Source organism: Sphaeramia orbicularis, chromosome 18 (assembly GCF_902148855.1).
Source record: "Sphaeramia orbicularis chromosome 18, fSphaOr1.1, whole genome shotgun sequence".
Lineage (NCBI taxonomy): Eukaryota > Metazoa > Chordata > Actinopteri > Kurtiformes > Apogonidae > Sphaeramia > Sphaeramia orbicularis.
In genome coordinates this window covers 4,607,384-4,620,145 of record NC_043974.1, presented here as the reverse complement: position 1 = coordinate 4,620,145, position 12,762 = coordinate 4,607,384, and the positions used below count along the sequence as shown (strand labels likewise).

Sequence of the window (12,762 nt, the reverse complement as noted above, 5' to 3'; positions counted from 1 at the left end):
TCCGAATGAATCACTCCGGGAGGCTCGCCATCAATGGATAAGAATCTTCAAAGTGGTCCCAACTCTGTCCTTAGACCTGACCTGTTTGTTGCAACAGGACTTTAAACTTCATTCTAAATGTTGTACAACAGTCATACTAAAGCACAACAATCATGTAAAACCAACTAGAAGCACTCGGAGAGAGCAGATCTCCGCCAAGGCTGATCAGTGCCCACCCCCCCCGTGGGCCCCCCCACGCCAAGGAGGTTATGTTTTTGCCAGGGTTTGTTTGTTTGTCTGTCTGTCTGTCTGTCTGTCTGTTAGTGTGCAACATAACTCAAAAAGTTATGGACAGATTTTGATGAAATTTTCTGGTCTGCACCCCCCCCCGTGGGCCCCCCCACCCCCGATCACCACCAAATTTAATCATTTCTTCCTTATGCCATTTCCAACAAACCCTGAAAATTTAATCAAAATCTGTCCATAACTTTTTGAGTTATGTTGCACACTAACGGACAGACAGTCAGACAAACAAACAAACATAACCTCCTTGGCGTGAGGGGGCCCACGGGGGGCACTGATCAGCCTTGGCGGAGGTCTGCGCTCTCCGAGTGCTTCTAGTTTTATTAAAGTCATGTAAAGATCCAGAGTACTTGTTTTTCTGCTCAGTGGGTGTAGAGCAGGGATTAAAGTTCTCCGTCACCACGACGGATTTCCATCAAATGGAAAAACTGAGGGGGGAAAAAGTCATATTGAAGTAACTTCCCCACGTGTTTCGCGGAGTCCAGTCGGCACCGCGATCCTGTCCTGGGTCTGCTGTCCTGAGTCTGCAGGTGTTTAACACAGGGGGCTGATAGGTTTAACAGTGATGATAATAAGATGACTTCTTTATTTTTATGTCGGGAGGAGAGATTGATGACTACTTATGTTTGGAAGGAAACGCTGCTCATTCTGTGCCTCAGAAACACATGGACAAGTTCAGCTTTACCGAAGTTCAGCCTCCAGACTAACTTTAGTTTAGTGCTAACAAGTAGCTTTCATTATGAAAGAACCACAGCGAAAAGGGAAGAAGACAGAACTGATCTACATGGACCTTCATGTCTGGGTTAATAGCTTTTCTCCTCTTGCCGGTATATGACTAGTGTGTGTGTTAGTGTGTATGTGCCCTTCCCATGCGTGCGGCTGTGCGCGCTGCGGCCTTAAGCTCCATCTCAAACTGTGCGAATCAGTCGTACAGTCAGGCTCACGATTCATGTTCTCACACTGTACGGACCGACGCTTGTATGCGACCTGACTGCTCACACTGTAGGACCATACACCACAGGACGCACCGCACGTTCGAGTGTTGTATCCGGAAATATATTATATATATATATATATATATATATATATATATATATATATATATATATATATATATATATATATTATATAAATAATATAATATATAATATATATTATATATATATATATATAAATATATATTATTATTATTATTATTATTATTATTATTATTATTATTATATTATATTATTATTATAAATATATGTATATATATATTATATATATTATATTATTATATATATAATATATAATAATAATATATATATTATATATATTATTTCTATCTGTGTGGTACAGTACGAAGATAAAACTGAATGAATGAGTAACACCCTTGGTATTTGCAAAGCCACTGTATTTTAAATACCCTCAGAGAGGATCTGTAACGGAATATAATTTCTGTTTCAGTTGACGTAATTTCTTCCAATCAAAAGAGAACATGATATTGGCGGGAGGGGGTTGTGGACGCAGGTTTGACCACGTACAGATTATTTTGGCTAGCATATACGACATCATGGACACGTTCGTAGAGGAAGGTGCTGAAGTGGTAACTATTGAGAGATGCGTGAAAAATAGATGTAAAAATAGATCCGGAATGACCAAGCTTGAAACTTTTGGTTTCAGTGCACAATAAATAAATGAATCCAGAGTATAAGTAGCTGTGAATAACTTATTAAAAAGAGGTAGACTTAAAAGACAAAATGTGTTTTCTACCTGTCACATAAAAACATAAAAGCATAAAAACATAAAATCATAGAAACCCACCCGAGGACAGAAGTGTTTCTGAGCTTCTACCTCCTGTACATCTCCACCCACCTGCTCCTCCTCCCATCTCCTCCCGCCTCCCCTCCCACTTAAAGAGTTATATAGTCTTATTGCACGAGGGACAAACGACTTTGCATATCTAGTGGTGGAGCAGCTCAATGAGCGCAGTCTGTTGCTAAAGGTGCTCCTCTGCTGGCTTAGGACACTGCATAATGGGTGGTTGGGTGGACGTGATTTCGAGTCGTACGAACACCGTATACAGTTGTCATGGTCTTCCTAAGGGTGCCTTGAGACCTTCCTACGTCAGACCTACGGCCACTTGATGAATTATTTTGTCATAAGTTCAGTGCATGTCACCCCTATGTGAAACTCACAGCGCTCACAAGTCAATGGTTTGAAGATCTTATGCTGTTTCAGTCCAACAGCAGCGGAAGAAGAGGGACATTCTAAAGCGCTTAATAAAAAAACACAACTTAATGTAGTTTAAAGGTGGAGTCTGAGATGTTTTCCTGGAGCATTTTTTACTCTATTCCTTAAAATCCCCTTCACACCCCAATTACATCTATTTAATTAAATGCTCTAACACAAAAATTTAAAAAATTTGTCACCTGTGAAACGGACAGGACTGAAAAAACACCATCCAATCATTTTGAGCGCCCACTCAAAATGATTTAACAAAGCCTTCGAATTGTTGCTGTGCAGCGCTCGTGAACCCTCGGGAAGAAGCATTGCCCATGCCACTACTCTGGAGGCGTGGCCTAAGAGGGACGTCTGAAGAAAGAGGTCTGGACTTTTGAATTGAGTATTTTCAAAATGTAGCTTGCTCGAACCGTTTTTCTAAGATCTCATACCCCACCTTTAATGTCCAGAACAGTGATCATGAAGAGAGGTAAATGACACACACATCCAAAAAATGTTTTGGGAGCTCACAGGTTGTGCGGACCTTCCTTTATTTTTTCACAGAACAGTGATCAATCAGCACCAAAGTTCATGTGAACATCTGTAGTCATGTCCACTTTCACCTCTGCAAAAAAAAACAAACAAACTTAACCTTAGTCTTAGTGGCCGTAGGTCTGACGTAGGAAGGTCTCAAGGCACCCTTAGGAAGACTGTGATAACTGTATATGGTGTTCGTACGACTCGAAATCACGTCATTTTCTGTTCATTTATTATTTCATTCATTCATTTATTTTCTGAACCACTTCATCCTCCAGGCAGTCGCGGAGGCACTGGAGCCTATCCCAGCATTACAGATGCCCACCATACTTTGGTGACTATTGATGCTCCAACACACACATCCATCAACCTGATCCTTGTACTGGTGGATGGTGCAGATTTGTTTCAAGTTTATTTTTCTGTTGATAGAAGACTTTATTCTTTATATGTTCTGCACCGTGCGTTTGAGACCAGTCATCTAGACCCAATGGTCTACAATAATAATACCAACAACAACAGAAAAAAAGAATAAATAAACCCAAAAAACAGAAACAAAAGCAGCTCCAAAACAAACAAAAGATAAACAAACCATCTAGATGATGTCACTATAGGATGTGCAACAGCTCAGTTATTATTGGGTAAATATGACAATTCTTAACCTTTTAGAAAAACTGCTCTAATTTCTGAAATCCTAAACTGTGCCAGTGTATTCCATGCCTCCACTGCCCTAGATTACACACTTCCCTGTATTTGATTGGTCCTACAGGCAGCAAACATCGGCCTCTGCTTTGCGTCCACCTTGACACCATCATGTGATCATGCAGAGGTGAATCCCAGAGGGAATCCCACCTGCAGACCCTGTTTATACTGATTTGCATATTTAAATGTGGGCGTGAAGAGGGAGGAGTCAGGTACTCCAACATATGTGTTCAATTCCAGCTGACTGGGATGAATAAAGGAAATGTACTTGGATTCAGGCGCACGCTCAGTTTTATTCATCTGGATTTTTTTGTGCGTACGGACTTTTCTGGATTTAAGCGTATGCCAGGTTTATGCATGAAATTTACGCAAGTCTGTACATGAGGCCCCAGGTGTTTTAAATGCCTGCCATATAATTCTCCAGCAGAAATCCAGTGCACTTTTTTTGGTAATCTATAAATCTCTGTGGAAACCCTCCAAAACAAACAAACCATGGTAGCATTATGACTGTCACACTGTTGACAAGCAAATGTCTTCATAAAGGAAGTTCTCATGAGTCACATGGGGGAAAAAAAAAAAAAAAATAGTGTAATAGTTTATTTTTTTTCCTCTTCCTGCTGTGACTGTAATGTCATATGATGTGAAGATAACACATTTAATCTGAGACCTAAATTAGTGTTGGTCTATTAGCAATTAGTTTTTGGTAATTTGATTAAACATACATTTTTTTTTATGCTTTCTTAAGATATACACCACCACAGTAGAGACTATGGAGTAGGAGTGAACTTCACCCTTTGTAATTTTAGGTTCTAGTGCCCCCTAGTGGTTCAAATGATAACAGCAACAAAAGCTTTAACTCCATCTGGCTGGTAACTATTTGTGTCATTTTCATCATTGGTAAAAACATCCGGGACAGTGAGACAGCATGGAGCAAAATCTGGGACAAATGTTCTCTTTTAAGAAGGGGTGGCCTGAGTGAATCCAAAGGTCAAAGGTCATGGTGTTTCGTGGTAAGAAATGAAATGTATCAAGACTTTATCCACTATTTTTAACGTTCAATACACTGACAGGAGATAATCCACCAATTCACTGACAGATACAATACTTTAAATAGGATGGAAGTGGCCCTCACACAGCTGAAATACATGTGTAGAATAGAGAGAAATCTGGGTTCGCAAAACACTTTAAAAACAAAGGACAAATTGGAAAAAAGATGGACTTGGATTATAATTGAGTGCATTTTAATGGGCTCTCAAAAATAGAACAGTGCTTCATGAGTCCTCTTTAGGATATGGAGTACATTGTTAGTACAACCAAAAGAACATCCTTTCACTCCTTTAGTCAAGTGCACATTTAACTAGAAAAGCACTTGGAGAGTGCAGACCTCCGCCAAGACAGATCTGCCCCCCCCATCACCACCAAAATTGAACCATTTCTTCTTTGTGCCAGTATCAACATTTCCTGAAAATTTCATGAAAATCCGTCCGTAACTTTGAGCTATCTTGCACACAGACAAACAAACAAATAAACATGCACACACACAAAGCAAAGTGATCACATTTAATTAGCCTAAGTATGCTTGTGCTTTTTTCTGCCTTTTTACCTCCGCCAAGGAACAGTGATGAGGTTATGTTTGTTTGTCTGTTAGCAAGATAATTCCACAAGTTATACAAGGATTTGGATGAATTTTTCAGGAAATGTTGATACTGGCACTTGATAAGTACTCAGAGAGCGCAGACCTCTGCCAAGGCAGAGCAGTCTGTCTGCCCCCCCCACCCTGATCACCACCAAAATTTAATCATTTGTCCCTTGTGCCAGTATCAACATTTCCTGAAAATTTCAAAACTAAATAAAACTAAACTATAATAAAAAATCCCAAACTATTAGAGCCATGCTCAGTCTATGCTTACGCTGCGTTTCCAGTATGTGATCTGGACTCAGCTGGACTCCACTTCAGTACCAGCTCCTATTCCTGGAGGCCGTTTCCATTACAGGATAGTACCGACTTTACAGTACCTGCTCGTCATAGTGATGCTGCGCGTAACTTTGGTGACGTCATGTTCAATACGACACAGCTGACGGTAAAAACAAAGAGGAAGAGAAGAAGTAGAAGATGATCAACAACAACAACACGATACATGCACACAGTGGAGGATGTCGATGGGATGGGGTTTGTGACACAAGGCTTGGACCCAAATGCATGGGACTGAGACAAAAAGAGCTTAGTTTGAGAATTTATTTTACTCAAAATATTCAAGCAACAGAAATAACTTCACAGCTGTGGTTTAAAAAATTAACAAAACAATCTTCACAAGCATGGAATCAAAAAATTAAAACTACAGTCTACTCTCGTTATACCGCCAACTTCCGTTCACGGCCAAATTGGCGGTATAGCGAAAATGGCGTTACAACAGGTTGCGTCCATAATGTGCATGTCTTTACTATATGATGTCTATGCTGCCTCCGTTAACCCGTTCTAATTACGTTTCTAAATAAATCTGGATTCTGTTATGTTGTAAGGCAGGGATCGGCAACCTTTAACACTCAAAGAGCCATTTCGACCCAGTTTCCACGGAAAAGACAACACTGGGAGCCGCACCTCGGAGGTGCCACGGTGGCGCACCTCGGAGGTGCCGCGCCGCGCCGCTGGCGGTATAACGGTCGGGAAATCAATGGTATAAGTGTTGTTTGTGCATGGAACTGGGCTGGCGGATGGCGATAAGCGGAAATGGCGGTATAACGGCGGGCGGTTTAACGAGAGTAGACTGTATCTTCTTAGATGAGGAATCAAAAAATCGAACTAAAAAGTCTTCACAAGTGCCGTATCAAAAATTAACACAAAAATCTTCTTAGTACAGGTATCAAAAAATGTAACAAAAAGATCTTCATGAACATGGAATAAATAAACTTAAAAAAACAAAACAAAGCAGCACAGACGATCAGGAGAAGGTTCAGGCAGATCTGGCATCGCATGGAAGACGCACTGACAACAGACACAAGGACAGGAGGGTGTACACTCAAAAACAGACGTATGAGATCAGAACATTTATGTACCTATAAGTACATTTTTTAAGAATGTTCTGTCAAAAGTACAATATTGGTCTGTAGGAGGCCAGAATGTCACCTTTAGACGATGAAAAAGGCTCCACAGTTCTGTCCAGTCCAAATGTGTACTATAAGGGACCCTGCAGCATTAAAACTGTGTGTAGACCCTGAGAATAGGCTCTAGGCTAGAAATGAACAGTAGGACCAGTTAGAGTTCAAACATTAGGCTGAGCGCATTATTTATTATATATCATACTGTAATTACTCTATATTATATTTAATAATAATGTGTTTTAATTTAATAGTCCAATTAGCTCAATGATAATAACCTAATCATTTATTTCTCTGATTAGAACCTCTGATTATTGCCATAATCTCTGTTTGATCCAGTTTTCATTTACACCTCCATGTCTTGATGTCATAGCTTGCCTATGCCGTTTTTTTTTTTTTTTTCTCAATTAGTCCACTGGTTCAAACTTTAAACATCACGGCATTATCAACTATATGAGAGTTTTCTTTCTACGTAAAGTACTTAAGGTACAAAATGGACCATTTCCAAAGGGTACAGAAATGTCTCTCAAAAAGTCCACCCCCAGAGACAAGCATTTGTACCCTTTAAGTACAAGCTGGTATCTGTGTTTTTCAGAGTGTATAAAGAGTGGAGAGGTAATGAGCCCCAGGTGAAGACGCTCAGGGAATCAGGGAGGACACAGACGAACAAAACCCCTCACCAAAATAAAACAGGAAGTGAACCAAAACCAACCAACATAAATGAACACCGCTGAGGGCAGTGCGTCACATCTGATCCATGGTGAAGTGTTTGATCCTCCTCTTTGACCACAGTGTTGTTTTGTGGGCTGTCATCATGGATGTATTTAGCCTACAGGTGTTAACTTCCAAATGTTGGGGGGGGGGCTGTGCATTGATGACAAAAATGACGCAGTGACAGCTCTCTGACCAATCAGTGGTCTGCAGTGTTTATACGTCACATTTTTGTATCTCTGCACCCGTTTTGGAACCTCGGCTGAGCAGGTACTAAAACACTAGTACCAGGTACCAGATTCCAAGTACTTTTATGGAACAGAAACACAAAAATGCTGAGTCGAGTCAAGTCGAGCAGGTACCACGCAGTGGAAATCCAGCTTTAGGTGGAGGAAACGAAATAACTCTTTAATGCAAATGTGTTCTAGCAGTTCTGTCAAAGTCATGTCAGTTCAGTTCCACATTCAGCCCAGTCTGATCTGCAGTGGGCTGAACCAGTCAAATAAGAACAGTGAAAAAAGTCCAATTAAATTGTGATCATGTTAACAGCTATAAAAATCTGAATAACATGAACAACTGGAAACGTCTTACAAAAAACAACTGCAATTTGAACAATATTCTGCCTCAGATTATCAGTTTATCCTTTACACATGTGCATTAGAACTGACATTAGAATTACAAATACACCAAACATTTAATAACAGGCAGAATATTGATACATTCACTTATCTGAAGACATTTCAGGTTTTTCACATTTTTTGTAAAATAACAGTTTTTTAATATAAACATTTTCATGTAATTTTGCTTTTTTTACACTAAAACAGAGAAAATGGTCTGTTTTCATTATTTCTAGGTTTAATATGATAGTATTTGACTGGTCTGACCTACTGGAGATCTAACTGGTCTGTATGTGGAATCTGAATTAAAAGGATTCTGACATCCTCCATTGTTCATATCTTCAGTGTAATTTTTGTATTTCATAAATCCATCCTACAGGTCAGATTGGATCCTGTGGTGGGTCAGATTGGATCCTTTGGTGGGTCAGATTTGGACCCCAGGCCTCATGTTTGACACCTGTGTATTCCTGTATCTTCAGTCACAGGTGAATCTCATATTTGTTTTGAACCAGTTTGTTCATTCATTGTCACTATTTAGTAAAACTGAAGTGAAACTGTGAAAATACCTGTTTTTTGTTCTTTTAATACTTCCATGATGTACTTTTAGAAATATTCTGCTTTAAAATAGAATTCTAATGTGGTTTAACCTCCAAAGACCCAGGAAATGTCAGCAAACTACAAGCTTTTTTGTTTTTTTATTAAATCAGTGCCTTTATTGGAAACATGATGATGCAACAGTTTTTTCAGATGCAGTTTTTAAAATTTTTATGGAATGTCCTTTGTGGTGGACAGTTTTCTATTCTTTTCTTTTGTATAAAGTTGTGAAACTCTCGTCCACAAATGTGGACAGTGGGTCCTAGGAGGTTAAAGCAGGTTCTGCTGAGATCCTGAATTATTCCTGTTAAAATGATGTAATGAAAACTCAGAAACCATCTTGTTTCAATGCTTAAATCTTTTTAATCATGCATAATTGAAGAACAGAATCAGAATGAAGTTGAGCTAAAAGCATCTTTTCAGAACCGTTCAATCTGCTCTTTTATGAGACACCAGGTCCTAAAGCAGTCCACCTACAGTTCACATTTGACTTGTCGCTTCTTTCCATGTGTAGCGTTACAGCGAGAAAAGAAAAGAAATACAGGTTTGATTTCAAATATGGAGTCAACAGTTTATCTATGAGACTGATGACACAGACCGATGCACAAACTGTAGACACAAACACACAGCGCTGACTGGCTGTGGTTTCACTTCATGCCTCTGTGTTTGCTCAAGAATTCACTCTTCTGGCACAGATGGAATAAAGGCGAGAGCTACAACTCTCATCATTCCAGCACCTTCGACCTGGAAGTCACAAACACAGTAACTGAGTCAACACAAACAAACACAAACTACACAACAGTTACACAACTCTGACCTGAACTTTAGCACAGAACCAACACATGATTTATCCTGGAGGAAAAACAGTTTCTCTCTAAAAATCTTTCACATATTTGTAGGATGAACCTATTTTTCTTTTCATACATAGGTAGCATGTCCTCCTTTACCTGAAAAGTTCACTTCTGCGCAACTCTCTCGTCCACCGTGGTTGTTTGGCTCTCCACTACACCAGTTTGCATAGTTGAAGGGTGTACCATCAACATTGAGCCACTGACCGTCCTAAAAGTAAACACAAATGAATATGAAGTTATATAGAAATGTGTTCATTTACAAACCAGACAGACAGTTGGATTCAGATTGTGGTTACATACTTCTTGCGCATCAGATGCTGCAATCCATGTCCGTTTGTTCCCCAGTAAACTCAAGGCCTGGTTGTTCTGCTGCGCATTATGAACAGACAGAAGGTTTCCTCCAATGGACTGACAGCGCCTCTACAGAGGACACAGACAAAATATATGGATATGGAAGAAAAGAAGAGCAAAGGCAACGGAAAACTACTGTGTAAAAGTCTAAATGTAGAAAAGAAATACAACCACATAAGAAGAACAAGTGTTTAGAGAACGCAAACCTCCACCAAGCACCCTGAATGGTGTGCATGTGTGGATTGACTATTTCTGTTTAAATTAAATAGTTTCCAGGTTGTTCCATACAGCAGAAACAGGTGAAGCTTGGTACCAGTCATGTGTCTGTCCAATTAGATTCAACTCACATCAATATTAGTTGAGTTCTAATTTTAAATGTGTGGTAAATGGGATTTTCAATGTTAAATGTAAATGTCCACAGAGTCCACATTCCACAGTGGATGTGGACAATTTAGTTCCACATACAAGATATTGTTCTAAGCTACAGGTGGATCCAATTGGAGGCTAATCGGAGTCGTTTTGATTTTTTTTTTTTTTTTTAATTTTCGAAAGTTGCTCAAGAAGCATTTTCCATTCAGATCCTGTTGCATACCTGAGCGTCAATCCACTTCAGTGGTCCTTTCACAATCAAACAACGAGTTCCAAACCGTCTCCAACCACAGGGACATCTTGTTGCTCTCTTGACAACACTGTGTTCTGCTGATGACAAATACAGACCAAACTGTAACAGAACTGTTTTAAATACAGACCAAACTGTAGCAGAACTGTTTTAAATACAGACCAAACTGTAGCAGAACTGTTTAAAATACAGACCAAACTCTAACAGAACTGTTTTAAATACAGACCAAACTGTAGCAGAACTGTTTTAAATACAGACCAAACTGTAGCAGAACTGTTTTAAATACAGACCAAACTCTAACAGAACTGTTTAAAATACAGACCAAACTGTAGCAGAACTGTTTTAAAGCTGAACCTTTGTTGTGTCTGGGATAAACTGCTGATAATGTGACTGAGCAAAAGTCTGAAAAAATAACAGCAGATTACCGTCTTCATCTCCTGATTCTTCATTTGCTGATTCTGTGTCAGCTTCACCTTGGTTTTGTAAAAAAGATGAATATGTGAATAAATTAGAGACTGAAAAAGCGGATAAATACAGACATTTGATTCCATTCCCATTGTTCTGCTGTGTGTCTGTGTTCACAATCACACACATTCCAAACAGAATTACATCCATGTCATTTCAGACACTTATCAAAGCACTCATCTGTCATGCACAGTGTTCTGATGAAAATCAATGACATTCAATTAAATCTATGACAAAAAGTAGAAAAATGCACCCACGTTCTTCAGTCGGTTCAGCCTCAGGTCCAGGCTCTGGTTCTGGAAAACCTACAGTTTGATACCAGTAGACATTTGTTATTTGTGATAAAGTCCAAACACTTTCAATGTGTGTGTGTGTGTGTGTGTGTGTGCACATGTGAGTGTGTGTACAGCAAGGTAATTATCGTTAACGAAAACTAACGAAATGACCAAAACTAGAATTGAAAAAACATTTTTATTAACTGAAATAAATAAAAACTATAATTGAAAGAAAAACCATAACTAACTGAAACTGTATTGTGTGTTTATAAAACCAACTAAAACAGATAAAAATTATGGATTAAATTCCCTTTGTTTTTGTCTTTGTCAACGTCGGACTGATACAAAATCGAGTAATTTTAGTTGGTGGCACCATACGACACTGTACCCACTGTACTTGGCAACATGGAGACTAAAGTTAGGATAGAGTAGAATCCTGTCTGGGATTTATGTGAATACAACAGTGAGGAAGAGAAAAGATAGAAACAGACGAAAACTAAACTACAACTAAGCATTTAGAAAAAAACCAAAAACTAATAAAAACTAGCAAACCTGCTGTAAAAACCACCTAAAACTAACTGAATTAGAGAAAAAAAGTCCAAACTAAATTAAACTAAACTAAACTAGAACCTTGGTGTCCAGTCACACAAACACATGGAGGATCAGTCTGACTCATCAGTACCCTCTGACAGGACCATCATGGATCCAACGAGCAGAAACACAACCAGCAACTTCATGACGACGGTGCAGATGATGCAGATGTCCCAGAGGAAGGCCTTCAGAGCAAACAAACACATGTTAGATGTGTGGATGTGAGTATTAGTGCAGTTTGAATTCCACAGTGGATGCCAAACCTGCTGCAGATTTGCTTCTCTTGTGTCTTCTCAGTTTCAGTCTGGAGCTTCAGTCTGAGGTGCTCAACGACACGAAGTCCACTTCTTATATACTGGTACATCGCATGTCATCAGCAAAAGAATCAGGAACTGCAGACACACGTTCTGACAATGTAAACACAGAGGGCAAACATGAACGCATACGTACACAGATCATTTCACTCATAAATACAACTGTGACTGTTTCCATGAAAGGACGTGAAGTCAGTGAAAAGGACAAATAACAAGAATAAACTGAGCTGACAAACTGAACTGCAGATCCATTTGTATGTTCTTTAAACTCTTATATTTCACATTCTGCTGGATCACAGGTTGGCCCCCTGCCCAAGGTTCCATTCTGGTCCATGGGATGAAAGAGCATAAATGAACCTAAACAGTCCACGGTGTCCAGGTCCTTTTGGTTCAGGTTCCACATACAGACCAATGTGATCTACAGTCAAAAGAACAACACAATAAACCAGAAATAATGACAACTGCAAATTGAAGTGAAAAAAAACCCAAAATATTACACTGTGAAAATATTTACTTTTACAAAACTATTCTTTCACAATAAAATGCAAATAAATACAT

The 12,762-nt window shown here is 39.2% G+C and overlaps 1 protein-coding gene across 2 annotated transcripts; it reads right to left on the bottom strand.

Moving 5' to 3' along the window:
• Positions 1 to 9,078: 9,078 nt before the first annotated feature.
• On the bottom strand, positions 9,079 to 12,233 carry LOC115438519 (galactose-specific lectin nattectin-like). Of its 2 annotated transcripts, none has more exons than XM_030162181.1 (8): positions 12,154 to 12,233; positions 11,982 to 12,075; positions 11,282 to 11,329; positions 10,985 to 11,032; positions 10,533 to 10,639; positions 9,890 to 10,009; positions 9,686 to 9,797; positions 9,079 to 9,482 (listed from the first exon to the last, which is right to left on the bottom strand). In XM_030162181.1, the coding sequence occupies exons 2-8, from the start codon at positions 12,034 to 12,036 to the stop codon at positions 9,409 to 9,411; spliced, it is 564 nt and encodes a 187-aa protein (XP_030018041.1). In that variant the 5' UTR covers positions 12,037 to 12,075; positions 12,154 to 12,233; the 3' UTR covers positions 9,079 to 9,408. The 2 variants fall into 2 exon arrangements, with proteins under 2 accessions (XP_030018041.1, XP_030018042.1); XM_030162182.1 differs by having other exon boundaries at positions 10,533 to 10,636; positions 12,154 to 12,232.
• Positions 12,234 to 12,762: the final 529 nt, after the last annotated feature.